The following is a 26,134-nucleotide window of genomic DNA, read 5'->3' as shown; positions in this document are numbered from 1 at the left end:
TGGCTGCCCTGAGTCATCACGGAAGGGTTAATAATTTATTGTAAATATAGTACCCATTGTAGATTGCCCTGCCCCCTCCATCAAATTGGTTAAAATTCTGGACAATCAGGGTTTATTGGAGGGGGAATGGTTCTCTGATACTGTTAAATGAAGCCATTTCATTTTAGAGGCCCCTGTTTGATTCCTTGCAGGCAAGGTGGTCGCCTTTAAGAGGCTTTTTGTCTTATTTCTATTTAAAAAGAAATATTTGGGAATAATATCTAGGGATATTCTCATCTTCTTTGAGAGACTTCTTTTAAAATTATCCTTAGGTTGACTTCATAGGTGGAAGTAAAAAAAAAAGTCCAGTAAGAAATTAAAAAACTTCTTTATCTTTGGTAACTCAAGCACATTTCTCTTGTGAGCAGTTCTGTATAAAGGACTTCATTGCAGTTCAGATAACACTCCGTAACTTTGCATGATGTTGTCAGTAATCTGATGTGTGACTGTGCACATGTTGTTAGGTATATCCACATGCAGGCTGTGCAGACTGATGTGCAGCCTTCTGGGGTCCAGCACATTTAGACGGGGCACCTGTGTTGAAGGAAAATCCCCACAGGCTCCACCTGCCACTCTAATTGGAGCTCAGGTCTCCTTTGCTGTTACACTTTTCGCCACCATACTTAGACGGCAGTAAAAGTGAAGTAAGGAGCAGTGGCTTATTAAAGCAAAAGTGGTCAGATTTGGAGCCCGGTTCACCTTGCTCACATCCCAGGTGAGTTAGCCCTCTCCCTACTTTATTTTCTGTTGAGAATTACAGGCTGCCCTCTCAGGACCTCTTCAATTTCTTGGTCCCACATACCCAGCACTAAAATACCCCCTCCGTTTAGTCTGAGTTCTTCCTATAGGGTTTTTAGGGATACAGATGTAACCGATGTTCCAGGTTTTAAAAGATGCTTATACAGTCATCCTAGGCCAGTGGTCGGCACACTGGCCCCTTGAGTGTGGCTCTTCCACAAAATACCACGTGCGGGAGCGCACTTACAGTGTGATTGAAACTTCGTGGCCCATGCCACTGGGCCAAAGAGCCACATGTGGCTGGCGAGCTGTGGCTTGCTGATGACTGACTGACCTAGGCCACCAAGGAGACTTTACCTGCAGCCTCCAAACTCTTCATTTCCCCCCCCGGAATGTTTCAGACTCTATTCTAGTGGGGTTGGGAACCATGTTCCAGGGAAGATAAAGAGGTAATGTGCAAATTAACCCTCATGCCGTAATGCTGTCGCAAGATGGCAGCATGCACAGCGGGGGCGGGGCCAGCAATTGCTTCGAACTGCTTATGCCAGGATTTCCTCGGGGGCGGGGCCCAGTGGCTCCTCCACGTGGCCCGGAGGCAGGGCATTGGGGTAGCACACTTTTTGTGCTGTAGTGCAAGGTCCAGGTGAAAGCATTTCCCTTCTCATTGTCTCAGGTACATTGTCAGTCAAATCAGCCGTTAGGTCAGTGGTTCTCAACCTGTGGGTCGCGACCCCTTTGGGGGTTGGATGACCCTTTCACAGGGGCCGCCTAAGACCATCGGAAAACACGTATATAATTACATATTGTTTTGTAATTAATCACTATGCTTTAATTATGTTCAATTTGTAACAATGAAATTGGGGGTCACCGCAACATGAGGAACTGTATTAAAGGGTCGCAGCATTAGGAAGGTTGAGAACCACTGCATTAGGTAATAGATGGCTTTCTCCTTGGCTCCTCCCTAAATAGGTAGATTAGATGCACTGCCATGATTTTGTTGGTTTTAGGATGGCTCAGGTACCTACCTCTCTGGAAGTCATGTCAGGTTATTCACAGATTTTGAGTCAACATGTGACTCAAGAACCAAATGCTTGAGTTGCTACATTGTTGTGTTGCCCTGGCCTGTTAGTATTTTCCTAGTCCCAGCCAGGATTTGTTCATTTACACACCAAATACTTAACTGTCCATCCTACTGGCTGTAAGCTTGAGGACTTGCCGGTTATGTAGGATGGGCTGTACCAGCCCCAAGCTCCTGTCACTGCTAGGGCAGCAATTTCCTTACTCCCTCTTGAGAGCTCTGGAGTACTTGAGTCTTTTGACCCCATCAGCAGACGCGTATATTGCTTATGCTTTTATTTTGGGAGTTTATTATGAATGAAATTCGGTATTTTAATTACATCCAGAGACCTTTGTCTTTTGACTAAGACCCCAAACTATAGATATTGGTATGGATTCAGATAGAGTAAGTTTAGATGATGTAGGAAATGTTTTTCTGCTTACTTTGGAAAATTGGGTTTCATTCTCAAGGAAGAGAATGAAAAGTCTAAACAAAAGGAGAGAAAAAAGAGAGAGAGAGAGAGAGAGAGAAAATGAAAAGTCTTGGTGCTTCTTTCCCAGCACTGATTAGATAGTTTATGGAGGTTTTTTGTGGACAGTAATGCAGAAGTGCTATGGCCCTGGTCGGTGTCTCAGTGTTTAGAGCGCCGGCCTGTGCACTGAAGAGTCTCGAGTTTGATTGCCAGCTCAGGAGCATGTACCTGGATTGCAGGTTCGATCCCCAACCCCAGTCAGGGCGTATGCATGAGGCAACCAATTGATGTGTCTCTCTCACATTGATGTTTCTCTCTGTCCCTCCCCTCACTTCCACTCTCTCTAAAAATCAATAGAAAAAACATTCTCAGATAAGAATTAATAAAAACAAACAAAAAAGCCCCACACAAATGTGCACAGATGAATTGCCTGGAGATCTGTCAGGTTCTGGGGGAACCTCTTGAGAGTTGGTGTTTCTAACCTGCTCCCAGTCAGAGGTTAACAGTCAAGTCATGCTTGTGATTTTCCTTAGCAGCCTAATCAGCAAAGATGAAAGGAAACATTTGTTTTTTCCTGTAACAGCAGTTAGTAAAACTAAAATTTTTTTATGGAAGATAGTAACATCTTAAAAGCTATTTTCATTGCAGCATCAGGAAAGTGCTTAGAATACATCTGGCCTGGCAGGAGTGATTGTATATACTTGTTACTTTTTATAAAAAGTCATGATTCTGTGTTCTCATTTAGTGGTTTACTAGTACTCATTAATTCAATAAATATTTGAATGGCTGTTATGTGCCAGACACGAGGTCGCTGTACTAGACCATATTGGCAAAAATCCTTGGCGGGATGAGTGGATGGATAAACTCCCAGGGAGGAGTGCAATTTTAAATGAGGTGGTCTACGAAAACTACATTGAGAAGGTAACTTTTCTAGAGCCTTGATGGCAGTGAGGGAGGAAGGGTGAGTGCAAAGGACTGAGATTGGGGCATTTCCTGTGTGCAGAGCCTGCCACGGTGTCCTTGATCAAGCAAGGGAGGGAGATTTTGGGACGTGAGGTCTGAGGTCAGATCTTGAGCAGCTTCTTCTAGTCCACAGCAAGCCCCTCAGGTTGCTATTAGTATGATGAAGAGCCATGAGCTTAGGAACTAACAAGTGATGTGTATTTTAAAAGATTATTATGGCTGCTGGATTGAGACTAGACTATATTGGGCATGCAGGGAGACTAGTTAGCTGCATGACACAGCATTATCTCACACTAGGAAGGTAATAAAGATTTGATGATTGACTTTGGGTGGTGGGCACACAATGCAATATATACAGATCATGTATCATAGAAATCTACACTTGAAACTTACATAATCTTATTAACCAATGTCACCTCCAGTAAATTTAATTTTAAAAGATTTAATGAGAGGTGATGGATTCTAGGTTTTTACACATATATATTAATTGATTTTTAGAAAGAGAGGAAGTAGGGGAGAGAGAGAAACATCAATGGGTTGCCTCCTGTATGTGCCCTGACTGGGGATTGATTCCACAACCCAGGTATGTGCCCTGACCGAGAATTGAACCTGCCACCTTTTGGTGTACTGGACAACACTGCAAGCACCTGAGCAAGGGCTAGATTATATTTTGACAGCAGAGTGGATAGATGTGTGTGGGACAGAAAAAACAAAATGACTTGAAATTTTAGCTGAAGGAGAAGAATGAAGATGACATTTACTGAAATGGAATGCCTCAAAAGGCTGTGTTTAGAAGTTTAGATCAGGACTTGTAGTGGATACATCTGTATAATGAACTATTGGGATTCCGGTTAGCAAGTTTTCCCCCCGTGGGTAAATTAAATTGTCTTTTTACCGCAAAGTATTAAATCAGAATTCCCACATCTCTTTTTTAAAATATATTTTTTGTTAGTATTAATAATAACTTTCTAAAACAGTAGTTTCTTTTTGGAGAAAAATACTGTTTTAGATCCCTCCCAGAATTGCTTTGCTGTCTGGCGCACATTAGTTGCTCAACAAAAGCTAGTTTCTTTCTCGTTAATGAGCTAAACATGTTACTTTGTAGCAAAAAGTAAAAGTCTGCATGAGCATATGTTTATCCTTTTTAAACTTAGACAGGAGTAGCCGTCTCTTTTTTGGTTCTCTCTTGTTGAGTTCACCTTGCTTGCTCTGTGAATTGCCTTTAATTCTGCACCCCACCATGGTGTAAAACTCACAATGGCATAATAAGACTTGGACACTAGCCTGCCAGCCAAGTAGCCCAAAGCTCCTCTACATCTATTGCAGTGGAACCACTTGACCCGCTCTTGATAGCAATGGCCCCAGGAAAAGCCAGCTGCCATGACCAAGCAGTATTCTGCCACCTCCTCTGCATTCTGACTGGGCACTCCTGGCATATCCCATCCTCCCCACATCTTTCCCCATTAACTTACTACAAGAGGATTGACGTAAGCAGGTTTCCTTCATTGATCACAAATTCTGCCTCTGATTTCATCAGACCAGATTCAAAATTAGTGTGAATGTGTTCTCTAGACCTTAGGGGGCGTAGAAAGGGAATGAACTGAAAATGCTGGGTTATTCACTTGGGCTTAGTATCTTTACCACAGATGGTCAGCCACGGAGAAAGGTTAATTTTCAGGCTGTAATTTAGTCAGAATTTCACAAGCCCTACCACATATAGATCTATTTAAATTCTACTTTTGGCTTGAACCAGTGTTGAAACCTCAAAAATCAGATCAGCAGGTTCTGTAACTCCACGGTATTCGGCACAGCTTCGAGGGCTGGTAGGTAATGGCCTCTAGTGTCCTCCCCTGATGACAGTGGTGTCTGCCCTACACACTAGTACAGAAAGTTTAGGAAGAGTAACTCAGGAAATGTGTAAGTGACCCTTGTGCTGGTTTTTAGGGTGTACAGATTATGTTTGTTACTTCCTATGTAGCAGTTATTGCTATTAGTACTATTAGTCATTTGTATTTCTTCATTCCTAATTGTTAATACATTTCCCTCTAATATTATGTGACATTTGTAAATTAATAAAAATCACCATGAATTGGTGAGCAGAGTTCATGTTTGCGTTTTTGCTTAATTAATAAATTGGTTATAAGTTCTAATCACAGGGGCGGTACTTTCTAAGGGGTGGAAAATTTGGGGTCTTTTTACAAGCAGAGGACTATTAACTCAAGTGCTTCGAGTGGGCAAGAAATGCAAGAATTTAAAGTGTAATCGTAATATTTAAACCTGACCTTTTAGTGGCTGATTAGTAATTTCTAGGAATTGCAGTTTTAGCTCTCAGGCTTGGCACATATAAATCATTTTTATATTTCATCTGAGCCATTCCTTCTGCCTTCCCTTTGTAAACATTTTATAGGAGATAAAATCACTTGAAGGGAGTAACTCATCTCTTACCTGTTTTCTGGTGATGCTAGCAATGAGTGAAATCACCACAAGTGGGCGGCAGAGGGCAGGAAGCCAAACCATCTGGTTGAGTGAAGTGCACCCATGAATATCGGGTGGGTTTTACAACTTAACTGTTACTTAGTTTTGTTCTTGCTGTTGTAATTTTTCCATAAAAATGATGATGCAAATGTCCAAAACTTTTCTCTGTTAAATAGTCTTTTACATTTTTATGCATATAGGTTACAACCTGCCATATTCATTCATCCAGTGATGATGAAATTGACTTTAAAGAAACGGGTTTCTCACAGGATTCTTCTTTGCAGCAAGTGAGTGATGCCTAAAGCTTTGCTTTTTGTTTTTATTTTAAATGCTTAGTCCAGTTGCCATTTATGAATCGGTTTTAGAGACAGATTATGTTTCAGGATGTAATTTAGGGTTACTTATTAATTAGCAAAAGCATTTAAATAGGAAGTGTTGGATATGTGAGAGGAAGGTTTGTATTGATATTTCCAGGAAATGTTTCATGCTTGATAACAATGATGATTTGGGTAAGTTTTCAAGAGATTTGAATGAACCGAATAGTTTAGTAAGCGTCTCAGACATGGTTGCTATGTAGACCTTTACAATAGTTAACTTGTTGCTTAAGGATTCCTGTAGTAGAGAACTCAGGGTAAAAATCATAGGAATAAAACCCTTTTAATGTCACAAATATCCCTGAACCAAATAGCTTATATGTTTCTAATATCTTTAATGTCTATTATAGTAACTTTTAAATTAAATTCTAGTTGAAGCAACTGCCCCCAAACTTATCTCCATTTATCAGCTGCTTATAATTGTTGTGAGGGAGAAAACAGGTTGTAAAATAAATGTACTGATTTATCATCCATTGGTGGTTTTTGGAAAGGCGACAAATTATTTCACCTGGGTATCAAGTTTGGGAGCTAAAAATAGAAGCCCTTTTAAAGTCATCAGCTCTTCATATCCAGAAGTTGACCAGATTTTCACATATCAGTTCCTTTGGTGTGACAACAGAATTAACGTCGTCACCTTCCCACCCGGCACCGAGTGTTGCTTAGCTTCTTTTCCCTCAACCTGTAAGCCTCATTTTTATCAGGGCCAGGATGAAGCATTTAATGCTTATACTGGCCCCGTCTTTGGCGTCCAAGTAGGCTGTCACCTTCCAGTGTAAGTTGAGCTAAGCAATTGCTTGGTTTTGATAATAAGGCAGTTTAACATTCACATTTTCAAGATAGGTCCGAAGTGGTATTTCCACAGTTGGCTGGCCTCTCTTTTGATTTTCTTCTTTTTTTAAAAAATATATTTTATTGAATTTTTACAGAGAGGAAGGGAGAGGGATAGTTAGAAACGTCGATGAGTGAGAAAGATCAATGAGCTGCCTCCTGCACACCTCCCACTGTGGATGTGCCCGCAACCAAGGTACATGCCCTTGACCGGAATCGAGCCTGGGACCTTTCAGTCCACAGGCTGACACTATCCACTGAGCCAAACCGGTTAGGGCAGGTTTTCTTCTTTTTTAATACGTTTTTATTGATTGTAAGAGAGGAAGGGAAAGGGGAAGAAGGAGAGAGAAACATCATCAATCGGTGCCTTCTACACATACCCCGACCAGGGACCGAACCGGCATCGTGGGCATATATCCTGACCAGGTAATGAACTGGAGACCTTTCTGTGCATAGGATGATGCCCAACCAAACCACACCAACCAGGGCTCTCTTTTGATTCTTGGCACTGCTGCTCTTGAATTTGAAGCCAGCCTCCCAAAGTTAGGAACAGGGAACAGCCATCCTATAGGGGATGCTATTGAGCAGCAGGGCCTTCCTATGGATGGCAGCACCCCCTCACTGCCACTGTTCCACGTTGGCTTGTGGATCCGCAGCACTTGCCCCCCGGGTGCCCTCCTGGCTTGCTGTGAGCCCCCGTGCCTGCAAGCAATCCTTTCTTGACCCGAGTTCTCTAGTGCTACCCCAAGAAGCACTTTGATGTCAGTCTTCCCCTCCACTGCAGCACCAGTAGAGTACTGAAATGTCCACTTAACCTAGTGTGAACCCCATGCTACACATTGCTCCGCCCCACAGTGAAGCATGGTGGTGGAGAATGTAAATTACCACGGTGATTTTGTACCTGTTGAAATAACTTGAAGACGAAGAGTCCCCTAAACTTCTTTTGATACATAGGCTAATAAACTTGGAGCTTTGGGCCACTGATTTAATCAAGGAGTGGTTGGGTGTAGGGGTCTGGAAATGGATCCCTTATTTCTCAGGAAACCTGGTTCCAGGGTTATAATTGCTCTGGGATAAGTTTCTGACTTTTTTGTGGTTTGACAGACTGTTGATGTGCACATGAAGTAACTCAGTCACAAAACTGCCTGAGTAACAGCTCTCACCAGGCTTATTCCTGTGGATTTTGTCCACTTTGTGTAACCCTCTAAAAGTAGGAGAGTAACTGTTCTTTCCTGACTGACAGGCATTCAGTAAACTTGTTTTGCATGTTTAAACCAATCATGGATCATTTTAAAAGTAAGAAATGGGTTCTAAAGCATTTTTTCTTTTTCATTTGAGAATATGAGCCTAGGTTACTTTAGTCCAGAGCTCTTTTTCATATGAATAAGAACTTCAAGTTCTAGTTCACATTTGAAGTTCGGTCTCATGTTGGTCAAGTCCCGAGGGTAGAGATCTTGGGAAGGTCATTAGACAGCCTGAGCATGTCACCCGTGCAGACACGTTTGCCTCAGGGCATTGTTTTGCCTCCCGCTCCTGTGGTTTCCTCGCTGCTGGTGTTTGACTTTTTCTCCTTGTAATTCTGCGTAACTGATGTGGAGGGTGAGAAGGTCTCCCTCTAGCCTGCTCCTGCTCATTCCAGACAGGTTTGTCAAGAGGCAGGCAGGCAGGCAGGCAGGTCAGACAAAGTGGCCTGGTGTCTATTTCCCAGGTGGCACCACCAAAGAGATTTGCTTAATGAAGCATTGGGCTTGTACATCCCGACTTTGGCCAGGATGTTAGTTCTGGGAAATATGTTTTTTTTGTTTTTTAATAATGAAAAGATTTTAATAGCTAGACAGCCATGTGTGCTTTCCAGATTTGGATTCCTCAGAGTTCAAAGCACTTTTTATGTAGCTTTAACTAGAATACAGTAACATCTTCACTTACATGGGTTTAGTAAGCCTTGATGCTTTCTTTATTAGTGAAAATCAGGTTTGAAACCTGAAGTTCTTTGCTAGTTTATATCTATGTAGAAGCTATAATAGACTTAGCATTAATGAGGACTAACAATACAGTATAGCAACTATTTATACAGCATTTACATCGTGTTAGGTATAAGTAACCTACAGGTGAATTAAGGTGTGCAGAAGGATGTGCGTGTTTTACATGCAAATACTCTACACAGTTATGTAAGGGACTTGAACATCCTTGGATTTTGGTATCCAAGGAGGTTCGAGGACCAGTTTATGGATACTGAGGGACAATTGTATGTACATAAATGTAGGCATTGACATACACATTTACTATACATTTAGAATTTGCATTCTGTTTATGAAGCAGCTAAAACATCAGGAAGCATTTAAAGGAATACTTTTGGTAATATTTCTTTCCTTTTACACCCAAAACACTTACAGTAGGATCTCCAGAAGTACAAAAAAAATAAATAAAGGAAAAAATGGCCAAACACAATATTTGAGGAGGACCTTTTCCCTGTGTGACCAGATTTCCTATAAACTCAGAGCCTGGGCTATGCTGCTTGCTCCCTCAGAAAGACGACTCATTCTCTGGCACGTCTTTGAAGTTACCAAGCATTATTTTAACTTGAAAAAGACAGCTGGTTTATTCCTTTTTGACTTAATGAATCGCCATGCTACACATCATATTTTCCAATACCATATTCAAGACTCGGTCCCAGATTCCCACAACCCAGCCTTGGTGTGCCTTCCTAGCCGCTGCCTGCAAGGCTGGCCCTGTGCCCCATGTGCTCATAGAGTGTCATGTCTGGGCAAGAAGGGACCGCCTGACAGTGTGAGAACGAACAGAGGTGGCAGTGGGTATCCAGAGTTAAAGCAAAAGGCGAGGTTTTAGGTTGCAGGAAAGTAGATAAAGTTTTTTTCAGACCTAAGAGGCCTTCCAAAGCCAAATATAAGGTTTATTTTTTTAATTACCCACAACTTGGATTATTCATGCCATAATTCCCTTCCCCCAGAATGAATGACCAGGAAGGAAGGGCAGGGCATGTCTGCAGCAATTTGCAGGATGGAATCCACGATCTCTGCTCAGAGAGGACTGACTCGGCTACAGCCTCCCTCCCAGCAAGTGGCCTCAGGAATGACGCCTTTAGTTCAGCCACCACCTGCTGTTCATTATCTGTCCACGGGCATCACACACATTGTTTTTCGTCTCCATATTTACTTTTGGGGTAGAGTGAGGAGTGGTACTTGTTTATATTCATAAATTCTTTACTCCTGATCCATAGCATAGAACACACTCCCTGTTTCACTTGCCCTGGCCTTGCTTGTTCTTTTAAATTAGAATATCAACATTTTTATGGAGTTCATTTTAACATTCCCCCATTTTCTACCTAAGAAAACCCACGTGAGCTGGGCTCTCCAGAAGTGGTGTAGGAAACAGTGTTGTAGACTTTTCAGAGTGGTTTTGGATTAGTACTAGAACTTTCTGTCCTCTCTCTAAGGTAGGTAGGATAGAAGTTAATTTTATACTCGTTCCAACTTCTAAAACTTTAATCTTTTTCTTTTTTAAATGAACATTGTGTTTGTAGGGTCGTGGATGTTCTCTAATGCTGTGTGGTTGTAATGGGAGGGGCAGGGGACGCAGGGAGGGAGGGGAGGTGGTCACTTGTTGGATCTTAATGAGAAGGTTGGTGGTGTCCAGAGGTAGCCAATACACCTTATAATTTCAGACTGTCACATGTCACTTGAATCATGTCTTTCAACTAGACAACCCAATCCTCTCTCAAGATAATTTGCAGTAGGAGACAGAGTGGTCCCTTAACATTTATTACAGTGACATATGCATTAGAATGACTTGTGGACCAAATTCCAAACATTTCCTCTTGGGTAAATTATGTCTGAAATTATTTGAAATTTTTCTTAGAAAACACCAACTTTTAAAGCCCTACGGCTAGATAAATAAGGTGGCTTCTGAAACACAGTGGGCAAGAGTCTGTAGAATGTCATTAGAATCATTATATCACTGTCACTGGTCCTGGGGTTGCCAGGCCTTTTCTGATTATCAGATGCAACAAATGACGTCCAATTTTATTGACCAGTTTGGCTTCAACGATGAGAAGTTTGCAGATCAAGATGACATTGGCAAGTGAGTATATTTTCCTGCTTCCATCATTGTTTCGTGTGCTCCTGCTCTTCATGAGACATTTTGTGATTTTCCTGGATTCTTGGAACTTGTCTGCACCCATGAGTCAGGAGGCACTTACCCTTCCAGATTAGTTCTAACCTGTCAGGCCGTGCAGCACGCACAGGACAGGGAGGAATTAGATAGCCTCCCACTAAGACGGATTGCCTTTGGGCTTGACCTATTTCACAGAAGTTTATTTTTACTAAAACGTAATTCCTTCTGCTGCTCTTCAGTCGTTGGCGTTGGTGGCAGAACTAACGCAGGAAACCCCTGTGCTACTTCCCAGGCCTGAGCAGCACCTTCCCTTACAGCACACAGAGAGGGCGCAGGAGCAGCTCCACCCTGTGTTCCCTTCTCTAGGGTATGCGCCAGAAGGCAGAGTTGGGTTTTTTGCAGGAGCCAGGCAGCCAGACCACTCATTCCGCAGTCGGGGTAAGAGGAGCACAGCGGGGGCATTGCTGGTGCTGCCGAAAAGGAACAGATAGAAGCTGTGTGGGTAGCCCTCAGAAATGGAGACAGGCGGCCTGGCATCTTCCCTGGGGGAGTAAAGTGTTTCAGAGACGGTAGCAGCTCATTGAAAACAAAGTTTTGAATGTTGGGTGGCTGTTCTCACAGGAGACTCCCTGACGATGCTCAGGAATACCAGATTGTTGTGGTTCCTCGCAATAGTTTGTGGAACTACAGCCAGTGGAGGCTGTTGTCTATCACAGCTACAGTGTAGGCATGGGAGAAGCTAAAAGACATTCCAACTGACTGTAACTGCCATTCAGTAGGCCACGTTGGCACCCTGCGCTTCAGGCTCCACTGTCAGCCACTGGGGTGGAAAGCTGTCAATAGCCCTGAGAAATCCAAAGGGAGCATTCCTGTCTGAACCCTAGGGGTGCACACACTGGAACCTGCCGGCTCCCCACACAGCATCTCTGCACATGCCTGTCCGCACTCATTAAATGCTACTTGTTAGGATTCCATACTCTCTTAACATTTGTATTGGGGGACCTAAAATAAAATAATGGTTGATTAGAATAGATCTCTTAAGATGATGAGAGAACCCCACCTGTTAAATTATGTCACCAGGCTCTGAATTGTCTTACTCCTTACTTTCTTCCTAATGCCGTATTCAAGCCTAAGATTTCAGGGGTGTCTGTGTCTTCCGTATATGAATCTGGCTGTACCTGAAGAACTTTTGTGTGCTTTTTACGTTTTTTTTGTGTTTTTTTTAAAATATATATTTTATTGATTTTTTACAGAGAGGAAGGGAGAGGGATAGAGAGCTAGAAACATCAATGAGAGAGAAACATCGATCAGCTGCCTCCTGCACACTCCCACTGGTGATGTGCCCGCAACCAAGGCACATGCCCTTGACCGGAATCGAACCTGGGACCTCTCAGTCCGCAGGTCGACACTCTATCCACTAAGCCAAACCGGTTTGGCTGCTTTTTACGTTTTGACTTATTTCTTTGTGAGTAACCTTTTCCTGGTTATGGAGCCATAGTTGTCCATCGATGTTAAAAATCTTTTATAGGATGTCTTTGAGGGTGTGTTTATTGTTTCTCAAAAGGCTTCTATTTCAGCCTTCCCATTAAAAAAAAAAAAAATTCTCTCTTTTTAAAATATTTCTTTGTTGATTTTTAGAGAGAGAGGAAGGGAGAGGGATAGAAAGATAAAAACATCAATGAGAGAGGACGTCATCGATTGGCTGCCTCCTGCATGGCCCCCACTGGGGATTGAGCCCGCAATCTGGGCATGTGCCCTGACCGGGAATCGAATTGGCAGCCTCTTAGTTCCTGGGTCACCACTCAACTGCTGAGCCACACCAGCTGGCCAGCCTTCCCATTTTATGTAAATCCCTTAATTCCAGAGGAGGGGGTATCATTTAATGCAAGAAGGGTATGTGTTCTTTTAATGTATGCAGATTTTAATGATAGTGTAAATATTTTAAATTTGGAAAATTTTATGAATACTGTTTCTGTGAGTCTAGATAATTAACTATTTCTACACTTACATTTTGTTTACAGTGTTTCTTTTGATCGGGTATCAGACATCAACTTCACCCTCAATACAAATGAAAGTGTAAGTATTAACTTAGAAGTGGGAATGGGTGAGTCAGGCTGCATTTGGGTGCTGTGTACATCAGGGGCTCTGGGCCAACAAGCTTCGTCTTAGATTGGTGCTTTTTCACCCACTCACATGCCTGCCTGCCCTGTGCCTAAGATGCAGCAGGGCTAATAAAACCAGGTCACTTGTGATTACAGTGTAGACCTTTAGCTTCAAAGAATGCAGTTTGATGCTAGCCTGCAGCCTTTTTCTGCTGTATGTCAGCAGAACTTGGGCCAGATCAGCACCAGCCTCTTAGCCCCAAGCAGTGCTGAAACATCAAGTCACCCACATCAGTAACTGATCTGGTGGATTAGTGTCGCTTGAATGGACACAGTCTTTGTTGTTGTTATTAATCCTCATTTGAGGATATTTTTCCATTGACTTTTTAGAGAGAGTGGAGGGGGGGTGGGAGACAGAGCGAAACATTGATGTGAAAGAGACACATCAATCGATTGCCTCCCGCACAGGATTGAGCCTGCATCTGAGTAATGTGCCCTTCACCAGAATTGAATCTGGACCCTTCAGTCCGAGGGCTGATGCTCTATCCACTGAGCCAAACCGACTAGGTGACACATTCTTGAATTTTAGGTTGATCAGTATGAGAGACCACTGGTTTATTGGCTGATGTGATAAGGTAGAAAGTGCTGGCTCCAGTTGGTGCCCATCACTGCTAGCTGGACTGGAAAAGCTGAGGAAATACAGGTTGCTTTTTGTGTTCCGACAGACCTGAGACTGCATCGCAGGCGGGCGAGGTGTTTTACTAGTTGAACGTGAGTCCACAAGGACAGTCCTGGCTTGTATGCTAGTTTTGAATCCAATCTTAGTGGGGAACTTTTTGTCATTGCTTCCACAGAAGCTGACATTAGATATTTGCATTTTATTTTGGTGTATGCGAGCAGCACTGTTTTTTAAAGGAAATAGAAGAATGCAATTTACATTGTTCACTTTGGGAGATTTGAGCTTTAAATTTTGTTCTTTTCCTCCTCATTTTTATTTAGGGAAACATTGCCCTATTTGAAGCATGTTGTAAGGAAAGAATCCAGCAGTTTGATGATGGCGGCTCTGATGAGGAAGACATCTGGGAGGAGAAGCACATTGCATTTACACCAGAATCCCAAAGACGGTCCAGGTAAAGCAGAGTCTGTTCCATTAGCAATAACATCCAGTGCATAAAGCAGAGATTGTTAATAGGAATCATTGAATCCTCTCCAAGCATGTGTATCTGACCTAGAAACCAAAGCGTTTGTCATGATCAGAAATACCCTGGATAACTGCTGTGAGCTGGTGCTAGTATTCCCATCTGTAGGGTGATAGGAGAATGGACGAGTCAAGGTGACCTGCTTGAAAATGCTGGGTGTGCTTATGTGTGGTTCGTGAAAAGTTGTGACATAGCCTCTCCTGACTGGGAAATGATGCCTGGGAATGTGGTCACAGAGTGCTTCGAATAACTGTTCCTCACCAGTAATAGCAGCAGCAGCTGGGTTATGTATTGTTCCTTACACAGACTGAGCATTTCCCCAAGGATGGAGAAGTTGTTTCTAAAAGCTAATCTAACTTGGGGAGACAGACTCATGTCAATTGATACCCATCAGAATTAGTTCAGTATTTTTTCTCCCCCAAATGTTTTTTTTTTTAATTTATTGATTGTTTACAGAGAGGAAGGGAGAGGGACAGAGAGTCAGAAACATCGATGAGAGAGAAACATCGATTAGCTGCCTCCTGCACACCACCTACTGGGGATGTGCCCACAACCAAGGTATGTGCCCTCGACCGGAATCGAACCCGGGACCCTTCAGTCCCCAGGCCGACGCTCTATCCACGAGCCAAACTGATCAGGGCATCTCCCCCAAATGTTTAAGTCACTATATCATAGGAACCTAAATAGATTTGCTTCTGTACACAGGGAGTTCTTGTTATCTGAGTATTCATTGTCAGAATCTTTATAGTTAAGAGAACAACAGCTGAATGTTGGTGTACGTAATAACAGCTTCAAAGTACATGGAGAAACACTGATCAAACTGCATGGAGAAGTAGACAAATCCATAGATATTGATAAGACAATAGGCAGAAAACAGTCCGACCAACCAGTCTGGTCTTCTGGACATTCGTGAAACACTCCAGCCAACAGCAGCAGGACACACATTCTCTGCAAGTGCACATGAAAGAGTTATGCAGAGAGACCGTACCTGGGCCATAAAGCAAGTTTCAGCAAATTCCAAGGTTTCAAGTCATACAGGGCATGTTCTCTGACGCCAGTGCACTTAAATTAGAAAGATGCAGAAAGGTCTCTAGAAAATCTCCAGAAGTGTGGAAACTAAATAACTCGTAATGAGTTAGAGAAGAAATCAAAAGGAAAATTACACAGTATTTCGACTTGAAAGAAAATAAAAACACAGCATATCAGAATTTGGAGGGTGCAGCTACACAGCACTTGAAGGGATCATTTTAGCCCTAACTGGTTATTTTTTCAAAAAAGAAGCATCTTAAATTAATGATCTCATCAAACAGAAAAACAGTAGAGAAAAATTGTTATCAAAAGTTGTAAGATTAATTAAATTGATATACCTCTAGATAGAATGATCAAGAAAAAGAAGTTACAAATTACTGATATTAGGAATGAGAGATGTGACATCATTACAGACTCCACAGATACTAACTAAAAGGATAATAAGAGAATCTTATGAATAGCTCTATGCCAGTAACTCTGACAACTAAGATAATCTTTGAAAGATACAAACTACCAAAGCTTGAGCAAAAAAGATAATCAGATGAGTCCTGTATCTATTAAAGACCTTTCTGGTGAATTCTCCTAAACATTTCAGGGAGAAATTATACCAGTTCTATACATGAACTTCCAGAAATTTGACAGGGAGGGTATAATACCTATCTTTATGAGATATTCTTTAATCTTTACCCAAGGATATGTTTATTGATTTTAGAGAGGATGGAAGAGAGAGAGAGAGAAACATTGATGTGAGAAAGAAACGTCAGCTTGCCTTTTGTAAGCACCCTGACTGGGAACAAACCCACAACCTAGGTATGTGCCCTGACCAGGAATTGAACCCACGATTTCCCAGTGTCTGGGATGATGCTCCAACCAATTGAGCCATACTGGCTAAAGCCAAAAAGTCCTTTTTAAAACTTTAGTAAATAAATGTGACAATAATATATTAGGGCCACGCAGTGTTTATTCCAGGGATACTGAGTTGGTTTGGTTTAACATCTGAAATTCAGTCAATAAGCATGTGGCTGAATCCATCATGAGAATTCCTAAGAATTCTCAACAAACTGGAGATAGAAGGGAATTTCTTCAACCTGATTAAAATCTTCTACAGTGAACCTGCAGTTAGCATCATTCTTTTTTTTTTTTAAATATATTTTACTGATTTTTTTTTTTTACAGAGGAAGGGGAGAGGGATAGAGAGTTAGAAACATCGATGAGCGGCCTCCTGCATCCCCTCTACTGGGGATGCGCCCGCCACCAAGGTACATGCCCTTGACCGGAATCGAACCTGGGACCCTTCAGTCCGTAGGCCGTCGCGCTATCCACTGAGCCAAACCGGTCAGGGCATTCTAAATGGGAAAAGACCAGAGGATTTCCCCCCAAGATCAGGAATAAGAGATGTATATTTGTTCTCACCACTGCTTTTCAATATTGTGCTGGAGGATCTAGCCGTTGCAGTAAGTCAGGAAAAAGAAAAGGCGCCTAGGTTGGAAAGGAAAAAGTAAAAATATATCCACAGACAGCATGACTGTCAATGCAGAAAATTTACTGGAATCTACAGAAAGACGACTCGGACAATTTAATGGCTTTAGCAAGATTGCACAATACAAAGTCCATAAAATAGCATTTCAGCACATTGCAACAAACAGTTAGAATCAAAATAGCTACACAATACTATTCAGAGTAATAGCAAAGTATTAAATGCGTAGGGATAAGCCTGGCAAAAGATGTGTAAGACCTGTGCACTGAAAATTATAAAACAGCTGAAAGAAACCAAGACTTGATCAATGATAAATGTTTATGAATTAGAAGACTCAACATAGTTAAGAGTTCAGTTTTCCCCAAATTGGTCTCGATTCAGTGCAATCCCAAACAAAATTGTAACACGTTTTTTGGTAGCTGTTGACAAGTTGATTCATAAACTCACGTGAAAATACAAAGGATCTGGAATAGCCAAAACAGCTTTCATACAGGACGAAATTGGAGACCAACACAACCTGGTCTCAAGTAACTAAGACGAGAACTGGACTGAGCCCATAAGTAGATACATAGACAACTGATTTTGATGGCGGTGCTACGGCAGTTCAGTGGAGAAAGGGTGGACTTTGGAACAAACCATGCTGTGTGTGCGAAAGAAGAGCTCACTGCGTACTTCAGACTCCAAAATGGGCCATGGGCCTGCATGTACAACTCTAGAGCTTATACTGGAAAACCTTCGTGACTTTGGGTTAGGCAAGGATCTCTAAGATAACATTAAAACACTATACATGAAAGAAAATGTTTAGTGAGCTTAAATTTATCAAAACTAAACACTTCTACTCCTCAAAGGACACTACTAAGAGAATGAAAGGACAAAGTATACACTAGGAGGAAAACACTGCAGTTGCATGTCTGAGAGGATTTGTAGGAGAGGCTCTGAAGCACTCAGACTATCATGAGAAAGAAGACAGTAACCCAGTTTTCAAATGCACTGAAGACAAGCAAAAACTTCAGAAAAGAAGGTTTTCTGAAGAGGAAAGAGGAGCTCAGCACCCTTGGTCAGGAGGAAACGTCAGGTTGACACGCACAAGGTACCTCTGCACCCCTGTCGGAAGGCTGCTGCTAGGTTGTGCTCCACATCTTTAAGCCAAGGATGAGGCAGCACAGTTACAGAGCAGAGTCTTAATGAAGTGATGTCAGACAGATGAGCTCCTGATAAGTGCAATGTGGTTTTCTGTTGTTGAATGACCTGTAGAATTTTCTGGTGGCTGATACGCGGCATTAAGTCATTTTGGCCCCTTTTTTTCTTAGCTCGGGGAGTACAGACAGTGAGGAAAGCACAGACTCTGAAGAAGAAGACGGGGCAAAACAAGACTTGTTTGATTCCAGTAGCGCCAACACAGAGGACAAGATGGAGGTGGACCTCAGTGAGCGTGAGTCACCTTTTTCTTCCGAGCACATGTGTTGATCTGTGTTGAAATAGTCCTTGAGACACATGTCATTTGATCCTGCAGAAAGAAGCAGGTCACACTTCTGATGGTGGCACTGCTGCTTCTCTTGGTGTGGAAACACCTGCGTGAGTCTGCAGAGGGGCCATGGCACACTGTGTCCTCTGGGTGCTTGTGCCGAAGAGGAGAGACCACAGCTGTGGAAAGATGAGCCGGTGTTGTCATTTGTAGAATCATGAGTGCACTGAGCCAGACGAAACACCTTAAAGCTTAAACAGTTTTAAATGGGGTTTTTCAGAGTTTATTTGTGACTCTTGAAGCCCTAAAACTCCCTTATTTATGTCCTGCTACTTGCTAAAAAGACTTGTGTTAGCTGGCTTATTAAAATTAGTTAACTTCTAAGAGTTTCAGGTGAGATTTCCAAGCATTCAGGTATCGTCCCTTCTTGGTATCAGTGCAGCCCTGCCACACTCACCCAGACTTAAGGGCAGGAAGCATGGAACAGACCCTAATTCACTGTTTACGGCCTGCAGGCCCTCACTGAATCCTCAGCTGAACCTCAGTACGCGGATAGTCCCAATCGGAATTAAACAGGTGGGGAAACGCAGGCTTGGGGAAGTTAAGTAACTTGCCCAAAGTCACAATAGGTCTTTAGAACTGGAACATTTCTGTTGTACACGGGTGCTTCCCAGTCTCATGCCTCTAGGGTAATCTTCCTAACAGCTGGCAGATTCCCTAGCCGAGCATGCCTCCCTACAGCCTAGAGGTCCCCCGTGTGCTAGGAAATAGCCCTGAGAGAGAACAGGGGTTCCACACCGGCTGAGAGGATTGGGGATTCAGCATAAGCACTGGGAAGGGAAAGCATGGTGTGCACTGAACTCAAGTATCAGCCTCGTGTCATCTGAAGGGGCACATCTCTGAGGAAGTGGCATTTAAACAGGTCAGATCCAAAGTTGGCAGGCAGGTGGCATGGTGACAGGCACCGCAGATAGGAATCAGATGCCCATGCAGATCCCGCCACCCCCACCCACCTCTGAAATCAGCCCGTGTCTGCAGGACTTAAAAGTAAATAAAGCTCCTCTCTGTGCTCAAGCTTCACTTCTGACACTAGCTGGTGGGCTTTCCCACACGGACCACATCTCCAGCCCCAGCTGGGTGTCCTCCAGTTCAGTTCGGATACTCTCTTTCTGGAATTGGGGTGGATCTCCCAGGGGAAGGCTCGCTTCTGCAGCCTTTCCCACTCCAGATGCCAGTCACAGTGAGATACGGGCCCTTTTTACTTCCAACCAACCAGCTATAAATCGGGAGTTCCTGTGACCTCTTTAGGTTCCATTATAGCTCACAGAACTCAGAAGAGCCCTTGACATACTACTACCAATTTATCACAAAGACTATTGTAAAGTATACAAAGGAACAGCCGGGTGATGAGATGAGTAGCAATCTGAAAGGGTCCTGAGCACAGGAGCTTCTGTCCCTGCAGGATTTGTCATGGGCCACCCCAGAAGCTCTGACTCTACAGCGTGGGGTTTTTGTTTTGTTTTTTTTAGTTTTTTTTTTAATATATTTTATTGATTTTTTTTACAGAGAGGAAGGGAGAGAGAAAGAGAGTTAGAAATATCGATGAGAGAGAAACATCGATCAGCTGCCTCCTGCACACTCCCCACTAGGGATGTGCCAGCAACCAAGGTACATGCCCTTGACTGGAATTGAACCTGGGACCCTTGAGTCTGCAGGCTGACGCTCTATCCACTGAGCCAAACCGGTTAGGACCAGCATGGGTTTTTATAGGGGCTCCGTGAAGTAACTGATTAAATCATGGCCATTCATGATTAGCTCAACTTCCAGCCCCTTCTCCCTCCTACAAAGTGACTTCCCTTGGCATCCAGCCACCAGTCAGCTCATTAGCATATAGAAGAAACCATTTCTGAGATGAGGACGACAGAGGAGGGACCATTGCTTGGTGTCCGTACTAACTCCAGGAGACTGCAGCGGGGCCCTTAGTCCCTTAGCAGTGAGACATGGGACCGGATGCGGATTAGGAACATTAAGGTTGTTTCCAACTTACTGCAGTTGAGTGAGTAGCCAACATATTCTTTATTTTTAATAAACTATTTTGGAATAATTTTAGATTTACAGAAAAGTTATAAAGATTTTACAGGGAGTAGCTTCCTTCACTCATTTTCCTAACAATGTTACTATGACCTTGGTACACTTGTGAAAACTAAGCCGTTAGATTAGCACATTCTTGTGTAGCTTTGCACCTTTGTTTGATATTTCTACTGAGGAAAGTCTCAGTGGGAATGGCTAAGGCTCAGAAGGCACTGCCGTTTGTAGGCGGGTGGATGCTGTGCCACTGCCCTCCAGGTGGTGGTGCCCTACCCTCCTACCCAGTGACTGGGGAAAGGAGATGCCTTCCCCCACATCTCCCATCTTTTTTTAATCATTGCCAATCTGTTTCTGTAAAATATCTTGTGTTATATTAAACTACTGAAGTGTTCTCAAAATGAAATTCCTCCTCTCTTTAGCACCCAACTGGTCAGCCAACTTTGATGTCCCCATGGAGACAACCCACGGTGCTCCCTTAGACTCTGTGGGCTCTGACGTCTGGAGCACAGAGGAGCCGATGCCAGCTAAAGAGACAGGCTGGGCCTCTTTCTCAGAGTTCACATCTTCCCTGAGGTGAGCGTGGGTACCAGCTCTCCACACCTTCCCATACGAGAACTGTGGGATGATGTGCGTTGCGGTAGGCACCACACACCATTCCAGTTGGATATGGTGACTTAAACAAGACTAAAAATCAACACGAGGAGATACTGCCATAGCTCTGAGTTGCCAGAACAACAGTTACCACCCTCCTTCCTTTCATCAGAGCAAGCTGGGGGAAGAAGGGAGGGAGTAGATCCTGCACCAGCAGCTTGGGAAGACCTGGCCCCAGGTAGCGAGTGGACAGGGTGCTGATGAAGATGGACATCTCCCAGCCTGCTCTGGCCCCACTGAGCTGTCAGGACAGGACTGAGGAGAGAGGAGTGGGGGGAAGCCAAGGAACTGAGAGGCCCTTCTCTGTGGAACCTGATAGAACAATGCAAAATGTGACTCGAATTTAGTGATATCATGGACTTGTATCTATCTCACTTGTAGCTCAGCTAGTGCTGTAAATTAAGGGGAGTAGTCTTATTTGTATTCTCTCTTTAAAATATATATACATATGTTTTTTAATTGATATTTTAGAGAGAGGAAAGGGAGAGGGAAAGAAACATTGATTGTCTGCCTCCTCCACATCCCCTACTGGTGATCAAGTCTGAAACCCAGGCATGTACTGACTGGGCATCGAGCCAGTGACCTCTTGGTGCACGGACCGATGCTCAGCCATTGAGCACCACACCACCTGGGGTTATTTGTATTCTCGATGACAGCAGCCTGTTATTTCGTAATTTTCCTGAACAATATTGTCAGCAGTTGAGTATTTACCATGGAATTCATGTCTTGTTAGGCCTAGTTTGATTTGCAGAACATTGTTTTATTTTGTCTACTGAAAAGGTGAGTGAGCAGCTACCATCTTAGACAAATGAAAGAAACCCATGTTGCTTTATAGCAACTCTAAGTAATTGGTGGTAAGTAAGCAACTATTCAGTGATAAAGTAAAATTGGTGGAAAATGTCTCCAAATTATGAATTATTTTACCAACCTCACTCCAGTCCAGAACAGTCGCGTTTCCACCTCCTGCTTTTCTCTGTATCTTTCTCACTGGGTGATAGATGCTGTGGAAGCGCCTCACTTCCCTTCCCCTTGTGCACAGCTGTGTTTTCTCAGTCAGGATCCTAAGAGGGCGGGGCGCTCCGGGCAGTTAGCCTCTACTTAAGTCAGGGTTGCTGTAGAACAGACACGGGGATGCAGGTGCTACTGTGCAGCGTGCACCATTGCTGTCCGGCCCTGGGAGCTGGTGATTGTGGTGAGGTAGAAGCTGGGGCCTCTGGGGCCTGGGAGAAGTTCCTGCGTTACTGCCTTGCTGAGTGTGCAGATACTACTGCCTATGTGTAGATCCTTGTATCCCTGGAGTCTGTAACCAACTGCTGGTGCCTTCCCAGCAGGCGGAACTGATTTTCAAAGGATTTTTGTGAATAATGGTAACAGAAGGCTATTACCCACTGCTAACGTGAATTTTCTCTTTTCTGAAAGCACAAAAGAGTCTTTAAGGAGTAATTCTCCAGTGGAAATGGAAACCAGCGCTGAACCAATGGACCCTCTGACTCCCAGTGTCGCTGCACTAGCCGTGCAGCCAGAAGGTGGGTGCAGAGAGCCTGGGTGCACATCCCGTGGGCCGTCATTTCGTGGCTGTTCAAGCCTTAACCCTTTGCGGTCCAATGTTATTTTGGGAATTCAAACAGTCTGGTCCAAATTAATTGACGGGATTGAATGTTGAACTTTTTAGTGTTCTTATTGCTCGACATTGGACCTGCTTCTAGTGCCTGGTCTGTCGGGTCAGCCTCGCAGTTGGACCGAAAAGGGTTAATGTATGCTTAGTGTTCTAGATTTGAAAAGGTGACTTTATCCCATAACAGGTTTATAGTAAAACCAGACTTGACTCTCTGTTCTTGGGCTCAAGAGCTCAAAGTAGCCAGGAAAATGAGATGGTAGGTCTCATGTTCACTGGGAAACTGAGAAAAGAAATTGGGTGCTCACTCCAGAACCACAGCATGTTGAGCTGTCAGTCACTCAGTCCCATCAGCGTGCAGACAGGAAGCAGGTCTTGGCCTCTAGTACCCGGGGAAAAAGAACCAGAGTTAACGTGCGATCCAAGTCCAGCCTGCACCCTGTTCTTTTGCCCCTTGGGTACTTTGCTGGAGCATGTGTGTGTACCCGGTGTGGTTCAGGCTGTGGGCCTATTTTCTTTTCACCATATGAACAGACAAAATGGTCAAGGGGATCCAGTGAGTTTTCTTGTTACTCAAAATACACACATTGTTTCTTGCATGGGCCCTGAACTGTTTTCAACCTCGAGAACAGGACTTTGGGAGGTGGGGGAAAGGGGGCGGTTAGTGAATGGATGTGAGGGAGAATTGGTGGTATGTGGAGGGAACAGAGTAAGTCCTGTGAGGCAGGAGCTGGATGGAGGAAAAGGGGGGACATCTATAATACTCTCAACAATAAAGATTAAGTAAATCAAATAAATATTAGAAAAACAAGTAAGTTCTTAGAGAAGGGGGGATACAGTAGAGGGCACATGAACCAAGGGGCAGGGAATAGTAATAAAACCAGTACTGATGCTGCTTTTATTTGTCATTCTGTTAAACATTTTGTATAGATGACCTCACTTTATCTCTCAGCAATTCTTTGGGTGAGATCAGTTATCCCTATTTTCTGGTTCAGAAAATGCAGGTACTTGTTAGGTGCCTTGCCCAAGGCTATGCAGCTGGTAAGTGGCTTTTCAGTTCGGGAAATCTGACTTCAGACCTGGGCTTTTAAGCACTAGACCAGATGGCTCCCTATGGTATAAGAAATAAATTATCCACCAGGAACCACAAGTAAGTAACTTGGGAAAAAGGGATAGGACCCAAGTGGGATAACTGAAGAAAGAGGTGAGTGAGGACAGGGCAGTGGATATAGCCTGTGTGTACTGTGGATGGAAGCGGGGGGCTAGCCTCTGTCGCTGCCTCCTGCCCCGTACTGTGGGCTGGAGAACATTAGGAACAGCAGGGTCTGCTGGGGAAAGCTGGGTGTGTGAGCTCGTAAGACAGGGTACTCACTGGTCCTGTGCTGCAGCAAACGTCTCCATTGGGCATTGCTAAGAAGCCTGTGCCCATCAAGAATTGTCCAGGGCAACAACAGGCAAACCATCTCACCCTTAAAAGCAGGAGAATGGCACATTGGGTGGGTGGGTCTGCACAGACGAGGGGTGACAGTTCTTGTTTGGTTGTGGTGGATGACCATCAGCTGTGTGTTTTCAGTGACAGGTAGTGTGGCCATGGAAGCCAGCTCTGATGGAGAGGAGGATGCAGAAAGTGCAGACAAGGTAACTGAGACAGTGATGAATGGCGGCATGAAGGAAACTCTCAGCCTCACTGTAGATGCCAAGACAGAAACTGCAGTCTTCAAAAGGTAACCAGGGGCGAGATCGTACTGGCAGCTTCATGTTGTTGGGAGGATGATGGGGAGAAACCTTAAGTATTAATGTCTTTAATTTGGTTCAAATGTGGGTTCAGACATTAGCCTGACATCTTTCTAATGTCTCTGTTAAACTCTATAAATCTTAATGAAGAGATGAAAATTTTGGGTCCCCAAGTGCCCGCCCCTGTCTGGTAGTATTTAAAAGACTGTATCAGTCTAGCAGATTCAAAATAACCAAGTATAAGAAATTGGTGAATCTAGTTATAGGGGAAATTGACTTGTCTACAGCCCATCACAAAGGTTCAGTATCATACTGATCACTCTCTTCAGACATCATGCAGTCTTTAGAATTCAATAGCAAAACAGTAGCTTTGAAAAGGTATGAGAAAACTTCTATAGACTTGCAGAATGCACTTAAATCAGTGCTCAGAGCTTTGGTCTCCATATTGTACAGAGCATTTCACCTCACAAGAGAAGGTGCTTCCCAACTCATCATGAGGCCACTACAAAACAGCATGAGAGGAAAATGAATTGCGGGCCAATGTGTGGGCACATATGCGTAAAACTTAAAAGCTAGCACACCAAATCCAGCAATGTTTTAAGTCCTGACCAAGGATATATCTCAGGAATGTGAGAATATTGTGACATTGTAAAAATTTCAGTTGTATTTTTAAAAAGCACTTGATAAACATACTCCGAAAAATCTGTGGAATAATGAAGGTTGCCAAATTGCTTAGAGAACCATAAAGAAGATGAAATACAGAGACTTGCCCTGCAAAGTCACAGCAATAAAGCTGATGTTAGCACGCAAATAGGTGAGAGGCCAATGTGATGCGGGAGAGAGCCCAGGACCCACAGGGATGGCTCAGTGGGAGGCGGGGGTGGGGTGAGAGACCATGAAATCAGAGCCTTCCTGCCCTCCATTCAAAGGCAGTTAGTTCCTGGTGGGTTGAAGATCAGTGTGGGAGACATGCACCCACGTGTGGTGCTTTAACCATTCATTGATTTCCCTCAAGAACCTGAGAAGTTCAATGAGAGTGGGTGTCCTCCCACTCTTCAGGGGAGAAAAATGAGATTGGAGTTAAGTGATGTGGCCAAAGTCTCATGTTTGTTAGAATAAAATTCAGTGCATCTTTCTGGCCTGCAGCAGAATAAGACTTCCTTTTTAAAAACAAAACGAAAATGTTCAGAAGTATAAACTATAATGCAAAGAATAGACTTAGACTGCATCCATGTTAAGAATTTCTGGCTCACCCTAGCCAGTTTGGTTCAGTGGATAGAGCGTCAGCCTACGGACTGAAGGGTCCCGGGTTCAGTTCCCATCAAGGGCACATGCCCAGGTTGTGTGCTCAGTCCCCAATAGGTGTGCAAGAGACAGCCAATCAATGGTTCTCTCTCATCATTGATGTTTCTATCTCTCCCTCTCCCTTCTTCTCTGAAATCAATAAAAATATATTTTTTTAAAAAAAATTTCTGGCTGGTAAAGTACTGTAGACTAATTAAGAGGCAGATTGCAAATCGAGGGGGTAAAGGTGACAGTATCTAAATCAACCAGAAACTATCATTTTCTTTCATTCCTATAAACCAGTAAGGAAAAGATAGATAACCCAAACCAGAAAAGATATCAGTAGGCAGTTTATAAACAAGGACGTCTAAAAGGGCTTTAAAAATTTAAGAAAAGATGCTCAAAAAGCAGCC

At 43.4% G+C, this 26,134-nt stretch overlaps 1 protein-coding gene across 9 annotated transcripts in view; it reads left to right on the top strand.

The window, feature by feature from the left end:
• The window catches only part of PPP6R3 (protein phosphatase 6 regulatory subunit 3), an 82,267-nt gene that overhangs the window by 49,761 nt on the left and 6,372 nt on the right, over positions 1 to 26,134 (top strand). For 5 of the 9 annotated variants that reach the window (XM_015569011.1, XM_006771482.2, XM_006771481.2 and 2 more), the window contains 8 exons: positions 5,945 to 6,031; positions 10,947 to 11,044; positions 13,099 to 13,153; positions 14,179 to 14,309; positions 18,195 to 18,316; positions 20,857 to 21,010; positions 22,508 to 22,614; positions 24,277 to 24,427. In XM_015569011.1, the coding sequence (XP_015424497.1) occupies positions 5,945 to 6,031; positions 10,947 to 11,044; positions 13,099 to 13,153; positions 14,179 to 14,309; positions 18,195 to 18,316; positions 20,857 to 21,010; positions 22,508 to 22,614; positions 24,277 to 24,427 (905 nt within the window). The remainder of the gene's footprint in view (positions 1 to 5,944; positions 6,032 to 10,946; positions 11,045 to 13,098; positions 13,154 to 14,178; positions 14,310 to 18,194; positions 18,317 to 20,856; positions 21,011 to 22,507; positions 22,615 to 24,276; positions 24,428 to 26,134) is intronic. The other 4 variants (XM_006771487.2, XM_015569010.1, XM_006771484.2 and 1 more) reach the window with 3 other exon arrangements.

The sequence above is a fragment of the Myotis davidii genome, unplaced genomic scaffold (assembly GCF_000327345.1).
Source record: "Myotis davidii unplaced genomic scaffold, ASM32734v1 scaffold425, whole genome shotgun sequence".
NCBI classification, from domain to species: Eukaryota; Metazoa; Chordata; class Mammalia; order Chiroptera; family Vespertilionidae; genus Myotis; species Myotis davidii.
The sequence above is the reverse complement of the archived record's forward strand: the minus strand, read 5'-3'. Positions and strand labels throughout refer to the sequence as shown.